Here is a 23,743-nt window from a genome sequence, read left to right as displayed (position 1 = left end):
GAACCTTCCGGTTCCTACTTCATGAACAGGCAAGATGGAAGCTCTGGCTGTCTTGCTTCGGAAGCTGAAAGCAAGAGGACATCGTGTGTTGGTTTTGACGTGGATGACTCCAAGGCTTGATATACTGGAGCTTTTCTTGAGCTTCCATTTTCTCACTTATGTAAGAGTTAATGACAGTGGTGCTCACAGTTGGCATTATCTGGTAAGAGGACCTCTTACTCAAGCTAATAGTTAATAGATGCTCATAGTGGGAGGGAAAATGCTAAAGGGAAGTCTAATACATTTGCAAAACTCATTTGCATAATTTCATTAGTTCTTTAAGCAAATTATGCCTGTAGCTGTAGCACAAAGTATGTAATTATATATGAAATATGTCAGTCATATTACTATTTGATGAGGCATCCAGGGTGTTTCCAAGAGGTATGCCACTAGTTGTTCTACATTTATGAGTAATTTGTGCTTGAGATACAGATGTTTTATTTCACAATAGCGTTTTGATTAATTGCTTTTGCTTCATTATCTGTAGCTATCTACATTGTTAGCACTTTAAGTGTAGTTGCTGTTTTTATGTTGGCACTTCCTCAGCCTTACTCCAGGGGCTTTTGGTTTTTTGTAGAGTGCCCTGGCATTGCCTGAGGATAAATTGAAAGTATGCTCAGTTCCCTCCCCAGTAAGATTCTCAGTATCCTCTGGGGCCTGCAATTTGAGCAAACATTCATATAGTTAAGTTATTCTTTTCATATTTTTTTATTTCCAATTGCATTGTTAAGCTTTCTGTCAGATGCAATATAAAACCTAAAGGAATACTTTGCCTTAAAGCAACACAAGGCAGCACAATAGAAGGGATTCAATTTAGTCAATAGACAAGAAAAACGCTGAAGCACACACGGAATGTAATGACCCAGTCAGGTGTGCTTAGTCATAGGATATAATGCAACTACTGTAACAGAACTTTAGATTTTTATCTGGTTGACTGCACCATAAATTAATACTTTTAATGGTACTGAAATTAATTTTGAATTGTGTAGATTTGTAATGTGGGCGGTAAGATAACTTAAAATGTTTGCATGCTTAATGTAGGTTGGGGCAGTAGTAAGAAAGTAATTTTTCTGATCTTCTCATTCTGTAAAAATGTTTATTTAGAGATTTATGCTTTATTGATGTGAATTTGTAATTAAGATGCTTGTCTCCCCATTTTAGGAATCCATAAAAAACTTCAACCAAGACAAGCGATTCTTCTGTGCCATCCTTTCTTCCCAGACTCCTTCCACAGGGGTCAGCCATGTAGACACAAATACTGTTGTCTTCTATGACACTGATATAGATCCATTGCCGGATATAGAGGCTAAAAAGTGGTGTGATAAAATTGCAAGAGACAGACATATTCACATATACAGGTGACTTTTACACTAAGAAATAGTATAGGTCTTTTAAAATAAAAGATAGAGGGTTTTGGGTGAAACTAGGATTTTTGGTTGAGGTTGTCATTTTAGTTTAAGTCATTTGGTCTTTTAAGATCCCTGTAAAGATTCGATCAGTCATTTGTACTTCTTCCCTTCAGACTAAAGGGAAAAATGAAAACCCTGTCCTTTTGCTTACTGTATCTGCTATTCCTGTCTTTCCCTCCCACTTCCATCTTGTAAGCCATCTGGATTTCTCTGTTGGGACAGTCAAAGCAGACATTAATATTGGTGGGTGTTTTCTGCTCTTGATAAGCAATAAATGTCTTGATGGTCTATAAGTGGATTTCAGATCCACTAGTGATGAGATGCTGAAGTTCATGTACTGCTAAGATATGTTTGAAAGCTTCTCTCAAGTGACCTTTTCCTGGAAGGATGTGCTGAGAGCCAAGGGGAGCTCTTGCTCACCTTACGCCACTGGCCAGGTATGCCTGGGTGTGCAGTGCAGACACTGTTAGCAAATACCCTGCTATTGTAAGGATTATTTTAAAAAAAATCCACTCATATAGAAAACAATCCTGTTTATTGTTCATTTTGAAAATAAGAACTGAAAAGAACTGGGTGTTTTGAAATTGAGAAATCAGATGTAAAAAGTAAGTTTTCCTCTAAGAAACTAAAAACCAAATATAAAACTTCTCTGAAAATACCTGATGGACTTTAAATGAGCGTTGGTGCTCACTGCTGTAGGCGAGGAACATTAGACATGAAACAGTTGAGTTTCAGAAAGTGTCACTCATTTCTAGGGAACAGTATTTAATGAGTTTCTTTGTTTTACAGGCTTGTAAGGGGTAATTCCGTTGGAGAGAGGCTATTGAAAAAAAGGTATTAAACATTTGATTGAAGAAGTGGCTGCTCAGGAAGATGATTTTTCAACAGACTTTTTAACACAGGTACTGAAACATTAAGAATGTAAGCAGTTCTTTAACGATAGGTAAAAAATGAGTGCTTTACTAGACCAGAGTTGGAATTTTAGACATCATCTATTTTTATAATTATTTCTAGGGTTGTTTGGGGGCCAGTGGTATGTGATCACAGTTAAAATCAGTAAAAATCCTGAATTGTTATCTTCCGATTTTGTATACCAGCTAAAAGTATCTAGAAAGAAAAATGTGTTTATTCCAATGATAATTTGACACTATTTCTGACATTGCTTTAATCAAACGAAAACAACATCACCTGCAGCAAAAGATGTCAAATATGTCTGTAATCCGCTTTTCTAAACTCAATTTTAGGATGAGTAAAAAACTTTTGACATCATACATTGTCTTATTGAATACTTGAAAACATGTTTCCATAAGGTTCTTTGCTCTGAAAATGTAAAAGAGGATTCCAGAAAGTTTACAGAAAAGACACTGTCTGAGATAAGAAATGACACAGATTCAGAGCTGAATGATTCAAGCAATACCATGGTTCCTTCACAGCTGGCTAGCTTCATGCATCAGGTATGACGATTTCTCTTGTTTTATGTAAACCTTTAGAAATATTTGAAATTTACTTTCCTGTGCAACGATCAGATGGCTTTCATAAAGTACCTTATTTCCACTCCGTTTACATGAAACGGTTCTGTGCAAACTTAAATATCGAAACAATCCCGGAAGGTAATCTGAGCTTGTTGATAGATCTGTTCACGTACTGAAACATCACCAGATGTTCTCCTGAGGACTGTGAAGTGCATTGGATTAAACTGTGTCTTGTGATTTAAAACTGTTTCACAGTCCTGTGCTTTGCCAGATACTTGTGTTTTTTCTTAAAGGCTTTGGATCTGATTCCTCTTAACCACAAAATGACTATTCTCAGCATTCCCTAAGTTCTGTCAGATTCTGATCTGACTGTCTCCTGTTCCCTTTGGCTATTTGTGCAGAACCCAAGTAGCAGCCTACTAACTAACAACCGATCAGAAGTGTGCGTAATAACTTGCATGGGATTATCTTTTTTTATTTGTTTTTTCTCGTTAGGAAAATGGAAGCCAATAGCTGGAGCCTGTTCTCGGTGATACTGGTGGGACGTGAGCAGACTAGCTAGGGACCAGAGGGGCAGAGTTTTGGTCCTTAGATCTCTTTCCTACCTTAATTATGGTGTCGTTATTTGCAACCAAAATACCTACATTTATTGGTTGGGGGGTTTTTCTGCTTGTTCTTAAATCACTGGTTATTTATGTGTTTCTGATTCAAAAGCTAAATAACTAGCAATGTATCAAAATGTTTTTCTGAACAGCTTAAGCCAATTAAAAAGTACGCCTTGAATTTCTTGGAATTGTTTCATACTTTGAATGATCAAAAAAGCTAGACATTCAACAAGGTAAGTGACTATATTTCATTTTGTGAGTAACTAATAAAACCAAAATAGAAAACTCCAATTGCTGTCAGATTTTATTTTTTGCTTCTTTATTTGAGTTTTTGTTTGTTTTTTATTTATGCATACTGAAATTTTGCTTGACGTGATCATGGCCTAAAAACACATTTGTTCCTAATTAACAGGTAGACATATTTCCCTTTCTTTTTACTGATGTGAGGGCCTTGCCCAAGAATGAAAATTCAGTTTAACTAACTTTGCTATGACTGGTAGCCTATAAAAGGTGAGACCTTAATCAGGGGCAGTTTACTGCTGTTAGCATATTATTGTGAAAAGTGGTAATATTTTAGTGTACAAATTTTCTTCCTAAAGGGAGTTAAAAACTGAAAATACAAAATGGGAGTATCAGCATGACAAGGAGCTGGAAAAGGCAGAAGAAAAATGTCAGCAGGAAGCGAAAGAGGAACTCTTAACATATACCAGACAGGGCGCTTATAACACGGTAGCATCAAGGGATTTCCAAGTCCCTGCTTTTTGAAGAATTTGCATATTATGGCTATGAACCGTGTATTTAAATACATGTGTTGGGTCTGTATTGCACTGGTCTTGTGCCCTTGCACAATTATTGCACTCTGAGAATTGAAGCTGTCCCTCTGTGGCCAGTTCTAATTCTGTAGAGGGGCAGGTTGCTGTTTTGGCAGAACTGTGGGTTGGTCAGTTGATGTGGAATGGAAATGCACAGTTATGTATCAAGGTAGTAATAACTGAAGGAAGAGATTGAGAAAAATATTGAAAAATAAGAGTCATTCCTTAAAATATTTTTTTCTATGGTAATTTTTAAATTATAGTTATTGCAAACAAGCTTATGTTTGTAAATGCTGGGTTCTGGGCTGGATGGTGTACTGAGGTATCAAAATTTCTTTGTTTCTCATACAGGAATTTGCCTGTGAAGGCCCAGATGGAGAAATAGAAATAATGCCTGTAAGTCAGTAGCTCTTCATCTGAAACCTCACCTAAAATACTTCAGTTAATGGCAAACTGTGTTTTGGGGGTGGTGGTGGCTGTTGTTGTTGCTGATTTTTTGTTTTGTTTTGGTTTTTTTTAAGCTTTGGACTCCCCCATTGTACCTGAGAATCAAGATGATGTCTACACTGATTCTGTTATGTGTCTGATGCATACTAGTACCCCAATTCCAGAGTGTAAGCTTCCACCGCTGTTTGTTAGGAAGGGTTGTAAGCAGACAGGAACAGATCTGTCATGTAAGTTGGATTCAAAATTGCATGGGAAGGTGTGGTAACGTTTTTGAGTGAAAACACTTTTGCAAGAATATCTTTGTGTATAAAAATTTAGGCATGCAGGTACCATTATCTCTGTTAAGATTGGTATTGCTTAGATGAAATGATTGAATGTAGAGTGTGAGCAGAGGGAGTGCACTGTGAAAACTTGCTATTGACAAATTAGAAATATGGGTGAGCTAAATGAGCAGGAGTAAAACAATGAGACTCTGTGCATGCATTTGACCTGTGTTTAAGCTTATTTTCTTAGTGAAGTGAGAAGCTATTTAAAAATGACTGATCAAGTCAAATACCATACTAGGAGACTGTAGGTTGAAGGTTCCTGCATTCAGAAGGGTACTGCAAAAGGCCTATCATTAGTTGGAGGACTTGGGGCAGTCAGTTTTCTGTCATGATCTTGTTGCACAAAGTTCCTTTCTCACCGGAGACAACAACTTTCTCCTGCCGATTAGCTTCAGGTGAGAGAAAGAAGCATTGCCGTAGGAGGATGGTTATTCCTCCACCTTCACTTTTCAATCAAGTGACTCCAAGAACACTGAAAACACGGCAGGAGAGCAAAGCTCAGAAAACCCTCCTCTGGGTAAAGCAGAAAATGTATTTTGCAAGACCTTTGTCAGCTCTCAAGCCAGCTGCTGACACTGGGCAAGATAGTCCTGCATGGCTAATTGCTGAAGACTTGGCCCAGTTAAAAGTAAGATGGTACTTTGTTTTTATCGACTTCAAAAACTTTTTACTTGGAGGTTTATTACAGCATCCATAGGCCTTGAGTAATACAGGGTTGTACGTGCTTGTGCACACAAGAAAAGCATTTAATTGAAACATTACACTGGTTTGATTTCTCTCTGCCTCCTAGGCGGTGAAACAGTTACGGACACTTCCTTTAAATCTTGCTATTGTGTCACCAGCACAGACAACAAACTGGGACTTCATCAGTGATGTGGTTAACTCTTGTAACTATGTTCATCACTCCCCAAAGCAATGCCAAGGTCATTCATAACAGCATTTGCAGGTCTGGAAGGAAAGGTGAGTTTAAGTTGAAATGTGCATTACATTGTGAAAACTTGGGGGTTTTTTGATTTGTTTTGTTGGGTTTTTTTAATTCCTCATTGCTGTTAGTGGACTACACAAGTGTTTAGTAAGCAGAATCATAACTGCATTTTAGAATTTTGAATAGCTTGGTATACAAGCAAATCCTAGTAAATACGTTCCCCTGTCAGTATGACTACTGTAGGTTATATTTATTATGGTTACCATACACTTAAGAATATGAATTTCCCCAGTGCTGTGACAATGATGTGGCCTTGGATGTAACACTATTGGTACTATTTACACTATTGGTATACTAAAAGTAAGGAAGGGAATCTATTTAACTTTTATTTAAGTGGCAAGATATGAATTGTCTTCAGTCAAGACTATTGTAATCTATGATTTTTGAGATAGGGCACTTATGACTACTTAATTTTGGTACCTAAGCCTTGGATTTCTATTTATTCCAGAACACAGGTGGTTATCCTCTTTGTGTTAGACAAGCCTATGCTAAAGACCAGAATTCTGAATGTACTCAAATCCATATCATTCTGCTCAAATCTGCTAGAAAAAGAACTTCCTCAAATAGGTTTCTATAAGTTTACTTTTACTGTCAATGATAATTTTTCCCAGATTTAACATTTAATCAGTTTGGTGGTCTGATTGGTGAAATTTTTTTCACTTGAGCGCAAATGTATTTCACAGGGGTATTTCTGTTGTCAGAGGCGCTGTGATGACCTTCAGTCTTAAGTTAAAGCAGTGCATTTACTGTCAAAGAAACCAACCTGTGCTTGTGCTGATGTGAAGAAAAGCTTGAAGTGCTTCAGTATTGCTCCATGTGATGTATCAGGAGGGTCAGCCCCGGCTTTCAACTCTTTTCTCAAGTCTGACAATGTAGCTGTCGTATTTCTACTTAAAGAACTGGCTGGAGTTCCCTGCTAATCCCCAGCTTTGTCAGATCTTAATTGCAGATTCCTCTTCCAGAATTTTAAAATTCTTTATGTTAAAATGTCAAGAATATTAAACTAGTTGCACAAAATTCAGTTAGCTTAAGCTACTTCATTTACTTTTAGTGCAGAGAACTATGACAAGCTGCTACCTACATCTGAGTCTGTTTCCGTCTGTGCAGAGCCTATGACGATGCAGGAAAAGGTCTGTTCAGTTTTTCCAGGTGAATTCCACTCTGTACATTCTTGCCAATAGCTTTTCAATTAATTGAATTTTCAAATCTTCTAAATTACTTTACATGAAAAAACAATTGCAAAGGCTGGGAATAAGGAAAAATAATAAGGGTTTTTGGAAGACTGAAAGTTGTTCTGTATGGGCTTTGACTGCCCCATCCCCTTTCAGTGCATCAGCTGTCTGTTCCAGATTTGTTCCTTTACACTTCTGTGGTTGTCTCATTTTTTGGCATTTTAGCAATGTCAGAAGCAGACAACCCCGATTATATAATAATTTTTTGTCAAGTCAGAATTTTCTGTTGCAATTATTGGTATAGGCAATTAGGAATTCATTTCAGGATAAATCTTTACGTGGCTTCATGGTAGCGGTCATAGTTTTTATCTACTCAGAATTAAAATAATCAAAAAGAAGCGTATTGCTGTGTTCCCTGCCTTCCGTCTATTTCTGTTGTCGTAGGCATTGACTGAAGGACAAATAGCTCCACAGCTGCGGGAGCACCAGCCTAGTCAGAAGTGAGAGGAGGGACAAACAGTGGAGCAAATCCAAACCCAGTGTCAACCGCAGAGGGAAACACAGGTGAGAAACAAAAACGTGGTTGCCATGTGGTATGGGAATTCATTTCGCTCCTGCAGTGGTAGGCAGGGAAATGTGTTGCTCCCAGCTGAATTAATCTGTAAGCCCAGGTTCACGCGCACTTGTGGCATCTGTTTGACTTTGCTGAGGCTGCGTGTTGGACTCTCAGCAAATCTGGAGAATTGGGACGCTGAGTAACAGGAGCATTTAATTTTATCTGAGCTGAGGTGATGGACTTAGATCTTACTTAAAAAATACAGTCTTGTTATTCAAGGACATAAGTATATTATTTGAAGAATAATTATAGGCAAGCTCTTTCTTAAAAATACAGGATTTTGGGCTTCATGCCAGAGTGATGCTGAAAAAGGCATTCCATATATGGACTGGAACAAATGTCATTTTATGGTACTGATATAATTGTACTTTTTCAATGTATTTATCTCCCTCATTGGAAGAATTTCTTAAAACTTCACACCTTCTTTTGTGATCACTTTAGAACACCTGTAAATGTTAAAAATAGATTGTATTTTACGGCATATGCAGGCTTTGGGACGTACGCTCTCTGCAGCCACGGCTGTATCACAGCGAGCTGGAGCCCCCAGCCCCCAGGCAGTTTTCTCAAGCAGAAGCATTTGACAGCGTCAGTCGTAACCATCACTCTGATGACAACAGTGCAGATGCTTTTGATGACTCCGCTTGTATCAGGTAACCTTTTTATTTTCAGTTCCCATTTTGCTATTGAAAATAAATTCTCAAATCTTTATTAAATAGCATTTCTCACTTTAGAATGTATTGAAAATAAGTGAAAACGGTGGGAGAATAGTCTTTCAGTAAGTCTTTTATTCTTTAGAAAATAGTATATCCCCAGGTGCTGTATTATTTGAGTATAATTAATTTTAATTACATAGAATTTTAAACAGTCATCTTTGTATACTGTCCCTTCTTTTCAGTTTTATCTCAGACATTTTTATCTCTATACTTTCAGCTAGTAACCAGTATTAATCTGAAATTTAATTGTAGATTTAGTCCCAGAAAGTTCCAGGAACCAAGCCCTGATCCTCAGAGTGCAGTGACTTCTGTGGCACAGAGGAAGCCGATACGGCAGCAGACGGGGCGTACGCCAGCCCCGGGAAAGCGAGGCTTGCCACGGCCTGGACCCAGTGCGCACGGCGTCTTCAGCAGCTGGTGTGACAAGCAGTGATGTGTTTGCTTTGTAAACGAGACCTGAATTATCGTTATTGAGCAGATGGAAACTGTATTTTCTTTATTCGTAAACTATTCCCCGGCTTGTTTGGGTTTTTTTTGCACTATTCTGTTGTAATCGAGAGTAGCACTAGGTTAGGTTTTTTTCCCCCTCCCTTTGCATCGTCGCATGAGGATTTTATTGCCGCGCTCCAGGTAAGCACCGAACAGTTCTACGGGCATTTTCACACTGAATCCTGCCCAGCACTGTCGGCCCTGCCCCCCGCCCAGGCAGGCATCACTCCGGGAGCGGTGATCACGCTCCCGCACCTGCACCGCAATAAAAGTTCATGCTCTGGCCTATCCCCGAGTCTCGTTCCTGCCCGGCCCTGACACCCCCCAGGGCGCCAGGAGCCTGCCGCCCCGCCGCCTCCCGCCTCGGCCGGGGCCGAGCAGGGCCTGGTGCTCCGCGTTCCTCTCCGGCGGCGCGCATGCGCTGACGGGGGCGCAGCCGCAGAGCGCGCTCCGGCCTGCGGGGCGGCGGCGCAGGCGCGGAGCGGGGCGCAGGAGGCGCGGTTTGTCTCCTGCCGGCGCTGGTAGCGGCTGCCGCTCCGGCCGCCCCCCGCCCCCGCTTCCTGTGAGGAGCGAATGGAAAGTCTGGCCCCGGCGCCCGCGGTAAGTGGGGCCCGCCGGGCTCGCAGGGCCGTGGGGGGCGGCCGGGCCCCGCTTCTCCCCGCCTTCCCCCCCTCACCAGCCCCGCAGGCCTCGAGCCCGAGGCCCGGCGGCATCGGTCCTGGCGGCGGGGGTGGCCGCGGAGGAACGGGCCTTCCCGTTGGGCGCTGGGGCGGGGGGCGCCGTGCCCGGGGACGGGCAGGGCCGGCCGCGTCCCGCCGCGGTGGGGGCGGCGGCACTGCTGCTTTCCGGGGCGCTGCCGCTGCGGGGCGGGGGGGGGGGGGGGGGGGGGGGTCGTCGGTGCGGGCCTCGGCGGGGGCAGCCCCGCGCGAAGTTCGGGCGCCGGCCCGCGGCGGGGCTGGGCGCTCGCCTGGGCCCGGCCCGGCCCGTCTCGCCGTGCGGGCCCTTCGCGTAGTTCAGTGTTCGCACACAAAAGGCGATCTGTTCTCCCCGGGCGGGCAGCGGCCGGCAGCGCGCTGGTGACGCTTTCTTATCAGCGCGTAATTAATTAAGTGTTTTTACTTGGGCCGTGAATGTTAGCGAGGTATGGGTAATTAAAATAATAAGACCTTGTTCCTGGCGATAGGTGGTATCTTTTGAATCTTAATTAATTGGTATCAGTGCTATGAAAGAGTCACAATACCGCGAAGTATTGCAGTATTATTAAATCTTTTGGAAAAGGTGCCTGTAAGGAGCGGATTTTTTTTTTTTTCCTTCCCGCTCTGCTGAGGGCTCTCCCTCGGATTTGAGCTCCGAGGAGCGGGAGAGACGAAACCTGCCCAGAACTATGTTTAGTTCCTGTGCAGGCTGCGCTCCGTGGTACCTCCCTGGGTTGTGAGATCTTGTACTCTCCAGCAGCCCCTTTCCTCTCCTGCAGCCTCCTGTCGCTAGCACGTGTGTGACAGCGCTGCTCGGCTTCCTCACCTTCCCGGGAAGCCGACTCTTTTCCGGGGGCAAGGAAGGGAATATCTCCGTCCCCGGGGCTTGAGGAGATTGCTGCGGATAGCCCAGGACAAGGGAGCGGGAGAGTTGTGTTGTGTTCCCTGCCTGAGCAACGGAGGAGGAGCGGACGGTCAGTCTGCCGCTGCGTCGCGTCCCTTCCCAGTAGTGCTGCCGTGGTGATGTGCTCCTGCCTGTTGCCACTTGTAGCCAACTCGGAGAGCGGAGCAAAGCCGAATGGCAGCACCCTTGTGTGTGTGTTTGGCTTGGAATACCAAAAATGAAAGTGTTCTTTTCAAAATATGAGAGAAAAAAAAAATCGGCTTTCATTTTTCTTTTGCTGCTACTGCTGTGTGACACCCAGCGCTGAACCTACCTGTCAGTGGAATTTTGGCTTGTCAACGATTGACATGCACAGCCAGAATTGGCTTGGCTCAATAAACAGCATTTTAAATGAAATACAGATTTGGATTAATTTTCATCTCTTTAAGGGGTTAGTGTTCTGAAGGTAGAGTTAAGTATCAAGTACAATACTTTCTCAAACAGCTAGATGAGTTGGTAGGGAGATTTTTCATGATGTGTTTTTTTCCTCCATAGCTTGAACAATAAAGTTGAATAGTCTGTGTCCATTTTTATCATGTTTTTAGTTATTGTTGGAGAAACATACTGTACGTTTTAAGCAGCTATTACATTTTGGAGAGCATCGTATTAAATGTTAAAAGCATTGAAACATTTGGGATAATGAACACAAAAAGAGAGTACAAACTTTTGATATTGGAGACTTTTGCTTCTTGAAGTTCCACAGAAAGAGAACAAGGATTTTTTTTAATTATTTGAAGTTGCTCTAACTAGCTAAGCGGAGTGTATCAGCTGTAAAACTATTCAGTAGCACTTTGTTCGCTAGAGAAATGTATGAGGGATTTAAGTGAGCTTTTGTGGTGCTGAGGGTTTTGGATAATTTGACTGAGGACATAAAACATTGTAAGTAACTGCAAAGACAGGATAACCGAGCTCTTACTATAAAGTAGTCTTTCGAATAGTGACTAAATAGTTTCAGTTACAGAAATATTTTTACCTTCCCTGAATTTCTGTTTTTGTGTATTTCTTTAGAGTGTACTGTAAAAACCTAGAACAGTGAGAATGCACCATGGTAATGGTCCTCAGAATGCCCAGCGCCAGCTCCAGAGGTCCAGGTCCTTCACAGGCAGTGAGGGAGAAGAGCAGCAGGCAAATTTACCCCAGTCCCCTGCAGCTTCTTTTGCGCCTTCTGCAAGTCCATCTGCACCCCAGTCCCCCAGTTACCAAATACAGCAGTTCATAATGAGTCGCAGTCCCGTAGCGGGGCAGAATGTGAACATCACGCTGCAGAACGTTGGGCCGGTGGCTTCAGGAAACCAGCAGATAACGCTTACCCCGTTGCCAATTCCAAACCCCACGTCACCGAGTTTTCAGTTCAGCCCCCAGCAGAGGCGGTTCGAGCATGGATCCCCCTCGTACATTCAAGTCACGTCGCCGCTGCCTCAGCAAGTCCAGTCTCAGAGCCCGACGCAGCCTAACCCTGTGCCAGTGCAAACGTTACCCAATGTTCGGGCAGGCACTCCAGGCCCCGGCTTGGGGATGTGCAGCCAGAGCCCTACTAGAGGGTTTGTAGATGCTAGTGTGCTGGTGAGACAGATCAGCTTGAGTCCTTCAAACGGTGGACACTTCGTTTATCAGGAAGGACCGGGAATTGCCCAAATTGCTCAAGGAGCTGCTGCACAGGTGCAGCTTCCATCGTCTGGGACGCCTGCTACGGTGAGGGAACGCAGGCTTTCCCAGCCTCATTCGCAGTCTGGTGGCACCATTCATCATCTTGGTCCTCAAAGTCCTGTAGCTAGCGGAGCAAATATGCAGTCTTTGACTAGCCCGGGCCATATTACGACGACCAGCTTGCCGCCCCAAATCAGCAATATTATCCAAGGGCAACTTATGCAACAGCAGCAGCAAGTACTTCAAGGGCAGCAGCTGGGTAGACCCATTGGATATGACAGGACTTCTGGTGGATTGATAGCAGGAGTTGGAGGACCTAGTGCATTTGGAATGACATCACCACCTCCTCCCACAAGTCCCTCACGGGCCACTGTACCACAGGGGCTGTCAAGTCTTCCTCTTACTCCTACAGTTAATACGGCCATGAAAAAACAACCCAAAAAATTGGAGGAGATTCCTCCTGCCAACCAAGAGACTGCTCAAATGAGAAAACAATGTTTGGATCATCACCACAAGCAGATGGAAATTCTTAAGGAAACTTTTAAGGAATGTTTGATTGAACTGTTTTTCCTGCAACATCTTCAAGGGAATATGATGGATTTTTTAGCTTTTAAGAAGAAACATTGTGTTCCACTGCAAGCATACCTGAGGCAAAATGACTTGGATCTGGAGGAGGAAGAAGAGGAAGAACAATCTGAGGTCATCAATGATGAGGTAAGAAATCTGTTGGTTAATGTTTCGGAATAAAATCGTAGATGGAAGTTGTGGCACCTGGATTGTGAAGTACTGCAGAATGTGACAGTACCCGAAAAATAATTGTTACTTGATGAAGTATGTTAATTTTTCTTTAAATAGTTGGGCTGAGAGAATGCAGTTCTGCTAGGCAGTGTGATTTGACAGGTCTGTTTGAGTGTGCCGTTAGATGTCTGTATTTTTATTAAAAGGGAAGAATAGAGAGGTGGAAGGAGCTTTCGCTGTCCTAGTTAGTATGTATGTAAGCTGGCACACAAATAGAGATGGCATTGGTGTGGTAACTGTTTTAAGCTATCAGAATGAATATGAATAGGAATGATAGATTAAATTTCACTTACTAGACTTACACAGACCAAAAAAGAATGGGCAAAAAGTCTTGTAAGAGGTTAACCTTCATTTGACTCATGTGACTTCTAACCATAGATGTTACTGAAGTTCAGGGTTGCTGTGGCCAACAAAAAACGTGAATTAATCTAATTACTCAGAGAAGACATGTGAATCATAATGTATGTGGGTCTGTAGTAATGACTCAGGTTACTTGGGCTGTTTTGGAGCTCTGTGCATGTGTTGCTGTCTGAATGGTTAAACAAATAGCACTTACAGACTGGATATTAACAAGTTAACTTTGTTATTTAACTAATTGAATTCACTGAATTTATTAATGGCAAAGGACTTGAAATAAGCTTGCCACAGACAGATGCCATGCAACTTTTCCTGCATGTTTTTACCCATTTGTGTAGCTCGTGACCTGCAGCACCCCGGGGGTGTCTGTCTGGTGCAGAGCCTACCTGCAAGCCTGCATGACCAGTAGTCAGAACAGGGTAGATACAACTGGTGCCACTGCAGCACTTGGCACTCATAAATACCTTTTAAAATTTGTAAATGTGTGCATGGGTATATAGTTACCAGTTTGTAAAGAACCAAACCAAACCTGTTTTGTAATGAAACTCGTATTGCTTTGAAGTAATCCTTTAGAAATGAGTGTCTTTAGTGAAAATTGATGATTCTCTTAGGTGTGAGCATATCTTCAGTTGGAATTTGTGGGAAACTAACAGTGTAGCAGCTGAAGTCTAATTTGCTCATTGCTTTATGGTCTAAACTTCTTGACTAGGAAAAATATATTTCTGCTTGTGATAGTTATTTTGAAGGAATAATTTCTTTCTTTATGTGGTAACATAAAGCTAGCCTGTTACTGTAATTTATTGACAATGGATATTCAGTATTTTTTTTTCACCTGATTTGTGTTTTGTCAAATTGTTTAGGTGTTCTTGTTGGGTTGCGTGTTTGTCAGCTGAAATACCAGGTATTTTTAACTACAGTACGCACATTTTGAGAGATCTTTAGTGGGTGTAAATTGCGTAGGTTCATTGAGGTCAGTGGCGCTACTACAATTTACATCATTTGAGGCTCTACCCCTCGGTCTTTCGGGCTTGGGGTTTGTTGTACTTCACTGCCTTCTTGTGATGGATCATCTTTTGTTTGTGAAAGCCCCTTGTCTGTTCAATTGCTGGAGAGTTTTGCAAAGTGCAACAGCAAAAGCCTTTATGTGTTTTCAAATGATGAATCCTTTTGAAAGATTAAGACACCTTTTGAGTATGTTCTTTCTTTGTATTTTTTTGTCGTCTTCTCTTTTATTTCCCTCCCCCCCCCCCCTTTATCACTTTCTGCTAAAGCAACGCGCTTCATCCCTTGCCTGGAAAGGTTGATCACTTTGGGAATTCAAGGGGAGAGCGAATGGTGGCTGTGCTCATTGCTTAAGTGAATGTTGGAGCTCTCTTAAGTTCAAACTGTCTGTCATGCTAATTTGTTGTCCGTTAGGAGCAGCAATCATTACATTTAGAACACACTTTTATGTTAACTGGATTTAAGAAAAGGTTTCCAGTGATGAGAAGTCACTGTAAAGAGCCGAGGCTGTACTCTGTTCTGCTATTAAACGTGAGGCGGAACTCTTTACAAACGGCCTGCGCTCAGAGCTGCACTGATGGCGGTTTAGTTATAATCCCCTCTTCAGTGAGGTACCATCAGTACAAAATGAGTGTGTTGGAACAGTTCAAAGAAGAAAAACAAAGAGGAAAAACTTTTAAAAAGAAAATGATTCTCCCTTCTTTTTTTTTTTCCCCAAATATTTCTCTCAGGTAAAGGTTGTGACAGGAAAGGATGGGCAGACTGGTACTCCTGTCGCTATAGCAACCCAGCTTCCTCCAAATGTTTCTGCTGCTTTTTCATCCCAGCAGCAACCATTTCAGGTACTTTTCAATGGTTCTAAAATGTAGTTTCATCCCAGATTTTTTTTCTTCATTCAGATATGGTATTTCTTAGATGAATTAGAATTTTCCCAAAAGCCCATCCCTTATCATCTAAACAAAACAAAAAAACCTTTGCAATCTTCAAATGCATCAGTATTAATGAAGCCTTGAGGAAGTTAAATCTTTGTCTCCAGGTTGCTGGCTTATTTCATTAACTTTCAGCTTGAATGTTTTCACTTTGGTTTGTTTGTCTTTTGTTTCCCTAATGCATTTGGTTCATTTGTGCATTCTACATAGTGATAATATGGATTCTTTTGTCTGTGGCATTGTAATTGTGGATTTCTTCTAAATTTCTTTTCTTTTTTTCCTTATCTATTAAAGGTTTTGAGTGTGGCTACAGAAGGTTTTGGATTTGCCTTCCTGAAATGTTTTAAACAACAATAATAACCCTCTGACACAATTTTTTTAAATAACTAACTGCTTTCCATTGGCTCTGCCATAAATGTTGGGAAGAAGAAAGCGAAGTGCTTGTTTTTATTATAGAAGTCCATTTTTTTACTTTTTTTTTTAATGAGGGAATACTGAACTAAGTAAAGAAATAAATGTGATAATTGGTTAAAATTTTTGTGGATCAGTGATGACGCCAACTTTGAAAGTTTGGCTAGTATGGGTTTATGCAGCTACCTTCAGCTCTTTGTAACCCAGACACCATTGCTTATGTACTCTGAGAAGTAATATGCCCTAATTCCTCTGCAGCTAAATTATTTACCTTTTCACTCAGTTATATATGCTTAGCAGGTGTTACAGGGTGAGTTACTCTGCTGTACCATGGAAGCTGTACAGTCTGTACTCCCTTCACCTAGGTTTTGGAAAATGGAGATTTAAATGCAGTGTAAAATGGGTTGTATTCCTGTGTGTAACAAATGGGATGTTCACTGTGGTATTTACAAATGAGTTGCACAGTAAAGGGGCTTGCACTGAGAGCTCTTCATTATGGCCAATGCTGACATGTCTTGGAAGTCTCCTTCGCTAGTCAGGCTTCATCTAAGCTGATTAATATATGTAATATTATATCAGGTTATTTATTATACTGATTAGGGTTATCATCAAGCTATAGCTACAGCAATGATGAAGTACTTTTGAAAGTATTATGCCATTTTGGACCTGTTTTGGAGAAACTAGCAGGTACATGCTAAAAAAGTACAAAACTCTCTGTGTAGTTGTGATAATTAATACCTTTTAGCACGAATGGTTAACAGAAAGTATCATCTCTTTCCATCAGTCTTTCTAACTGTTTATAGAGAAATAACGTGTCCTGATCAGCATCGTCATTCAAATTTGAGTGCGTAAGTGCAGCACTCAGGATGGTTATTGTGGGCGTGCTGCATAATCATGACCTCTGGAGAACTACATTATTTTAATTAAAGTTAGGGCAGTTTTAGTCTAATATTAGCGGTATGCGACTGCAATTTGTAAAGACATAATATCTTTGCTCTTTGAAGTGTCTGGCCTAAATTACATGGTGATAATGCAGGCAGCTGGGAGGCATACTCTTAAGAAAATGCCAGTCAAAAATCCTGCAGTAGAGATGCAGCCTGAAACTGTGATCATCCAGAGTAAGAGTGCAGGTGAAATAAATGGCATTTGAAGCATGGTTTGGATGTCCCAGAACGCATTTGATGCAAACGGGAATTTGTTATTTGAAGAAGCTGAATTTATTAATTAATTCAGTAGCATTGTACAAAATAAGTTTTTGGGACTTATTTGAAAATTCTACAAATGCCTGAGTGCATGATGCTGTGCCAGACACTGGCTGTTGGACTTTGAACTATGCTGCATGTCAGCCTTGTGGGAAGACAAACATTTGAAAACTTAATCCATATTAAGTGTGAGATGACAGTGAACCATGACCAACCGTTAAGGATGAATATGAGTCAGAGGTTCTTAAAACCAAAATTTGCATCTTAAGGCTATAGCTGTATCGCTAGTGTGGCCACAAATACCCTCACAGCAGCAAAGAGATTAAAAGTTATTAATTCATAGCTATTGATAGAATCTGAGTGGCATGAGCTATATTCAGCTCAAAAAGGAGTGTTTGAAACCCAGTCATTTTAGGTGACGTTGGCTGTGTTTATCAATACCATACGATGAAGCATTGAAGATGCAGGGTTGTGACTGCTACGGTTTATTTCAATATAGACTGGTGTTTACTTTCTTAGGCTTAATTTACATTGGTAGAATTTCTATTAGTAATCAGAGAAGAAAAGACCTGTGAATAAACTACAAGATTCTTTTGGGAAATTGCTGTCTTTGCTGTGTTGTCATAATAAATTTTTCTGTACATTGACATGGCAAAGGCTCTCACCATCAGAAAATTACACTTAGAGAACATGAGTGCTAAAATAGCTGATTTTCTAGGACTTAGAGACCGCCATATATAAAGTCTGTGTTTGTACCTTCTGATAGAATCTCTCTTAACACCCTTCTTGGGATAGCCCTTGTTTTTCTTATATTAATTTTCATAGTAGGATATTTGGTATAGCATGGCTCAATATTAAGGAGAATTTAAAAATATGACTTGGAAACTCACTGAAAGGAATTGAGCGTGCGCACACACTGATGGGTGTTAATAAGTACTTGCCAGTAGTGCTGAGGGCCCAAAGAGCATGGAAATTGTTATATATTCAAACTTGTTTGCTTCAGTAATCCTGTAGATGAGTCTGCCATCTGAGTTTGATGCTGAAAGGATTATCTAGGATATATTCTCTACCATCATTGCCAATATTAAATATAGTAATTTTAAAATAAAGTTTGAATGCACTGTGTAATCTTACTGAAGCTGAACTCCGACGTGCTGAATCAAACCCCAGTGATTTCTTTTGCATCTCAATATCTGTAGTGCTCTTCCAGGCTTGTTAATTCATAGTTATGTGATGTTTTTCCGCAGACAAAATGTCTAGTAATTTCGGATGAGCTCTGATGTCACATTAGCCTTATGGCAATATTGTGTTTCTCCTCATCGAGTTTCTTCATAGTTCTCGTTTTGCCAGCTGTGCAAACACGTACAAGTCTAGCATCTGGAAAACTGGAATTGGAACTTGTGTAACGTGGCTAAGATTCTTTTGTTCCCTCTTTGAGTCTTAGCAGTTTTTCCTGAAGTATCTCAAGGCTCACTCTCATGGAGCTCTGTCCTGAGAGTGACAGTGGTGGAGACTCAAGTAAGCTTAAACTGTCTTCAGGATCAGACTTAATTTGTGTGTTACTGATGTTTCGCACAGAGTGAACAGGATTTGCTTTCGCAACGGTGTTGACTCTTATTTCTTACTTTTGTATCTTGTTCGTTATGATATGGTTTATGGGTAAATTCTCTTTCCTCATCTAATTTATCTTCTAATTAATCCCATAATGAAGTCACAATCTTTAATTTTTATCCTGTCAGCTTTTTATTGCAGCTACATGCTGTATGAATACGTCATTTTGACTTCATTGCAGCCGTATGCGAATGATGAAGGGTAATACACTAATGAAAATTTCCATTTATTAAAAAAAAGAAGTAAAAATAAAGGGGAAGTATATTTTTTACATATCCCATAGTCCTGGGTTGGTATCACTTTTTAAAAAATGTAGTCAACCAACCGACTTCGTCAGTTTAGTTGCTGTTTTAAAATTTAGACTCAACGAAGAGTATCTGTGCATTACGGATATCTAAAACTTCATAGCAGATGTTGAATGAGTCTTGTTTTCTTCATTGTACCAGTGTTCTGAAGGGGTTGTTCTGTGCTGGCCTCTTGAGGTCCGTTTGTAGATTGCGTCTTGGTGTTAGACTACCTACAGATTGAACTTTTGTGGTTTGTTTTCTTTTTCCAATAGCAAACGCATACAGGGACTCCAGTAACGGGGACTGTGAACACCATAGAAATCGAAGCTTTTAAGAGACAGCAGGCACTGGCACCAGCAGGTATGTTCCACAGACAGAATTATTTCACCGTGGTTGGTTTTTTTTTTTGTTTTTTTTTTTTTTTTTCCCCCAAACAGTTAAAGGAGCCCACTGTGCTGTAACTCTTGAGATACAGTTTTGCCTCACCTTGGGAATTGCCAGATCCTTAGGACTATCTATTGTGAATGGTCCACTCCACTCACAATATATAGGACTGGATTTGGCAGGCATGGAGACGTGGTTAGGTTGATTGTTCTGGCTAAGAAGATTGGAGATGGCCAACTTGAAGTTAGCGAGACTCTGCCCTTGGAGCATGTTCTTCATAAATGCTACACATGTATAGTAGTCGTAGCTTTCTGAGCTGATGTTGGAATCATGTGTAGTAGTTTGCTTTGTAAAATTGAACCCATTCCATTATACCATGCCATAAATGGAATTTGAATATCACAGATTCGTCTAAGAGACCACGAATTGAAGTGGGCCGTCATGGGATGGTTTTTCAGCACCCGGGTGTGGCTTCAGGAGTTCCTCTTCAACAGCTAATGCCAACGGCACAAGGTACTGTGTCACCACATGCCAATTGCACATTAATTTAACAAGGAGATGTTAGTGATGGGACTAGAAACTTGGGCTTCTGCTCTTGCAAGATCCTAGTCCCACCACACACTTCTCCATGTAAATTAATACTTGGTATGCAATGCCTGGTTTGTTTAAGGAGCTGAGTGACGGGCTCCAGAGGTGCATGTGGGCATGGAAATACGTCACAGGTGCTGATGCAAAATGGTTACTCTGAGAATTCTGGAACTGACCCAATGGTTTATGAAAAGGAAACCTCCTAATTTGCAACATCACGACAAATTTTTATTCGTTAGTCATGCCAAACTTTAGAATATGTGTTAAGAACTAAATATTATTTAGACTTGATGCTGTTATTTTAGGTTAAATTCCATTACCTCACTGGTCCCCCCCTTTTTTTTTTTTTTTTTTTTAAAGTATAAGAAATTCAGAAGACATGTTTTTTTGTAGTTGCTGCGCTCCAAATTTTAGTTGTAGTCCTGTGCATGAAATACTTCGTTGTTTATTGTCATAGTGATTAATTTTGTGATTGTGATGTGGTATTTTCAAGTGATGGTGTCTTGTGGCAAAGTAAGTAACAAATTAGTCTATTTGTAGTTGATTTCCTCTTTATACCAGTAAAAAGTTTTGGACATTTAATTTCATCTGTGCTGCGTTTCCTCTTGCTTTGCAGGTGGAATGCCTCCCACTCCTCAGACTGTACAGCTGACCGGACAGAAGCAGAGTCAACAACAGTACGACCCGTCTAAAGGCCCCCCGGTGCAGAACGCAGCGAGCCTGCACACGCCTCCGCCGCAGCTGCCGGGGAGGCTCCAGCCTGTGAATGCCCCCATGACGGCTCTGCCAGCTGCGCTGCAGCTTTCACAGCAGCCACCACAGATAGTGGAATCTCCAGCTCAGCCTCAGATTCAGGTGAAGATCCAGCCTCAAAGCGTACCCCTGACTTCTGCTCCGCTTCCAGCACCACTTCAACAGCAGGTGCCACCAGCAATCCATGTGCAAGGACAGACACCAAACCAAGTGTCACAGCCACAAGCTACAATACAGCAACAGGTACGTGAACTTGGTTGGGGTGAGAATAGGTTTGTTTCATTGTCCAGTGAAATCTCAGAACATTATCTTCCAGAAAACAGATGAAAAATGTTAACATTTTTTTGTTCTACTGGACATCTAAATCATTTCCTTATAAAAATGTACATTTTTTATTAAATTCAAATCCACATTGAGTTCTGCTGTAGTGTAGACTAAGACAGTATTGAATCCTAAGCTCATTGCTAACAAATGTGTTTCTTGGGCAGACTGTGACTCTGACACGACCGTCTGCAGATCCTGCTCAGACTTCACAGCGTCTTGCGGCAAATACGCTACCACCTACCTCATCCGTTGCACCAGCAACTGTCTCAGGCACAACACCGCCTTCTCCGTACCCAGTACAAACAAACAGGACCTCTCCAGCAACTAACAAGTCCCTGTCTCCTATTGCATCAAAACCTCCAGGCTTAGCAGTAGCAGCAGCCCCTAAAACACAAAGCCCAGCTCAGAATGCAGCAGTATTACCACAGGACAACTCTCAAGACAAGCTTGCTGAGCAAGTAAAGTTGGTAAGATTTTTTGGTTTTCCCCAAAACTTATGAACAGTATGAACACACAGATAACAATATGAACAATGAGTGTGAGTTATGAAAACGGAGTATTTTTCAGGGGGTGGGGTGTGTGTTTGTGATTTTTTCGTGTGTGGGGTTTTTTGATTATTTTTTTTTGGTCTGCTTTACATACTGACTGTTGCTTTGATGGGCATTCAGAGAAGTTGAAGAAAGCTTACTGGTCTTCATACTGTGGGTTGTGTTCTTTCTCTTTCTATTTATTGATTCTATCTACTCATTTGAGGTGATTGCAACCTTACTTTTTTTTATACCTAGCTGGAGGTGTTGCTTTGCTTACAGAATTTAACAGGAAACATCATAGAGAACTTGATTTGTGGTTTTTGGTGGGTTTTTTTCCCCACAAAATCAAGCAATATTAATAATGAAGATATGTTTATCTTCTGTGGATAAATACATCTGCAATTTTAATTTACAGGGGGAAAAAAAAGGATTATTTGATTGCAGTTTGCATATGTCTTGTAACTTGTTTTTTGTGCTGCCCAGTGAACCTTTTTTTAACCTGTTACTTAGCAAAGTACTTCTTGTAATACAGGGTGAAGTACTGTGATTCTCTTTATGTATAAGCTGAATTTAGTCCGGTAATTTTTTCATTGATGCAGCGTTCAGACTTGATTTTTGTAATACATGTGTCATGCTGTTACACCTTTTTTTTTTTTTTTTTTTTTTTTTTTTTCCTGTCAGTTACTTCGGTGAAGTGGGAACAATTACTGTTTTTCTATTTGGCTGCTATTTTAGGTGCATTCTGCAGCTTCATTGTAACTGTATGTACTTCTTTTTAAGGAAAATCAAATCCATCAGCGAATAGCGGAACTGAGAAAGGAAGGTTTATGGTCCCTCAGGCGACTGCCTAAACTCCAAGAGGCTCCAAGGCCGAAATCTCACTGGGATTATTTGCTGGAAGAAATGCAGTGGATGGCAACTGATTTTGCCCAAGAGAGAAAGTGGAAGATGGCAACTGCTAAGAAGGTACTTTTAAAACATTTTTTGACTGAGAACAATTGATCTTGGTATCACTCAGCTTGGTAGCAAAGCTATTTAAACAACCTTTCTCTGCAGATAGAAGTGATGGGAATATAAGGCACTGATTTTTGACATAAATAAGAAGCCATGTTGTCAGCTTTGAATATTGCAACATTTGAAACAAACTAGATAATTGTATTCATTGTGGATGCAAATAATAGTTTTGGATTTTGTGGATTTTATTCCTCTGGAAATCAAGTAGCTTGTCTAGGGGACCCAGTCAGTATGTTGACTGTGCCGTATTTGAAAAGTACGGCCATCGTGCCTGTCTCACAAATCAGTTATTACCTCTGAATTAAGAGTAAATATAGAAATTTGTAAATAACTTCTATTGGGTGTGGTTGTCTGTCTAATTCTTCTTTCTTAATCTCAGAAAAAGATGAAGGAGAAACCATGGAGTTCTAAGGACAGCAGAGAACTGTTTCCGTAGGGGAAGAGAGCAGCACAGTGGGAATAATTGAGTCAGTGATGGAATGAAAATTGGGGTGGTGTGAGATAAAATATGTAAAATCTGTTTGTTTACAGTAAGAAAGAGTTTCCTATGGATTCTGGCATCTTCTTTTGATACATTTATGGACAGTTTGGGGTAACGAAGAGAGCAATTGAAGGTCGTTAGTTTAAATTGCCATGTTGTTTTCTATTGTATATTCTCAAATGATGGAAACTCAGAACTCCCTTCCTTATGAGCGAAGTGTTGAAATAAGTGTACCATTTTGTAAAATGAAGGTCTGCATTTTGAATATAATTTAAATCTGGATTTGAACCACTTACTCCATTTCTGGCCAATGGTGGGTTTTTAAGAATAAGAGGAACAGGAAGGGCAAATATGAAATGATCCTTCCCCTGGCAGTATACTTCAAACCTCTGGAAGTCAATGTTTTAGGGACCTCCTGAGCTAAAGGTTGCAATCAAGTCAGTCTTTAACAGCCATTGACTGATCTTTCACTCATGTATGTACGCTCATTTTACCTTTGGTCTCTGACATTTTGTGATGTGCTTTCTGTGACTTCATATGTGCTGTCTGAAGAAAAGTTTTCTTTTGTGTGTTTGCTGCTAATTTCAGTAGATTTTTTTTTCTAATTATTGTACTGAGAGAGTGTAGTGAATTAAGAGTTTCCTACTTGATTGCTTAGTTATATTTCTTGTATTTTCTTTTTTCCTTTGAGTTTCACATCTG

At 40.8% G+C, this 23,743-nt stretch overlaps 1 protein-coding gene and 1 non-coding gene across 2 annotated transcripts in view; both read left to right on the top strand.

Moving 5' to 3' along the window:
- The first annotated feature begins 576 nt into the window (after window positions 1–576).
- LOC147414331 (small nucleolar RNA SNORA49) lies at window positions 577–716 on the top strand. Its single transcript, XR_015183935.1, has one exon. It is a non-coding gene; the product is annotated as a small nucleolar RNA SNORA49 (small nucleolar RNA).
- An 11,045-nt stretch (window positions 717–11,761) lies between these two features.
- Window positions 11,762–23,743, top strand: part of EP400 (E1A binding protein p400) — a 47,667-nt gene continuing 35,685 nt past the window's right edge. The window contains exons 1-6 of the mRNA XM_086474450.1: window positions 11,762–13,084; window positions 19,240–19,327; window positions 19,757–19,864; window positions 20,556–20,935; window positions 21,181–21,483; window positions 22,327–22,512. Of these exons, the coding sequence (XP_086330576.1) occupies window positions 11,762–13,084; window positions 19,240–19,327; window positions 19,757–19,864; window positions 20,556–20,935; window positions 21,181–21,483; window positions 22,327–22,512 (2,388 nt within the window). The remainder of the gene's footprint in view (window positions 13,085–19,239; window positions 19,328–19,756; window positions 19,865–20,555; window positions 20,936–21,180; window positions 21,484–22,326; window positions 22,513–23,743) is intronic.

Source organism: Leptosomus discolor, chromosome 16, assembly GCF_034619465.1.
Source record: "Leptosomus discolor isolate bLepDis1 chromosome 16, bLepDis1.hap2, whole genome shotgun sequence".
Taxonomy (NCBI): domain Eukaryota; kingdom Metazoa; phylum Chordata; class Aves; order Leptosomiformes; family Leptosomidae; genus Leptosomus; species Leptosomus discolor.
The sequence above is the reverse complement of the archived record's forward strand: the minus strand, read 5'-3'. Positions and strand labels throughout refer to the sequence as shown.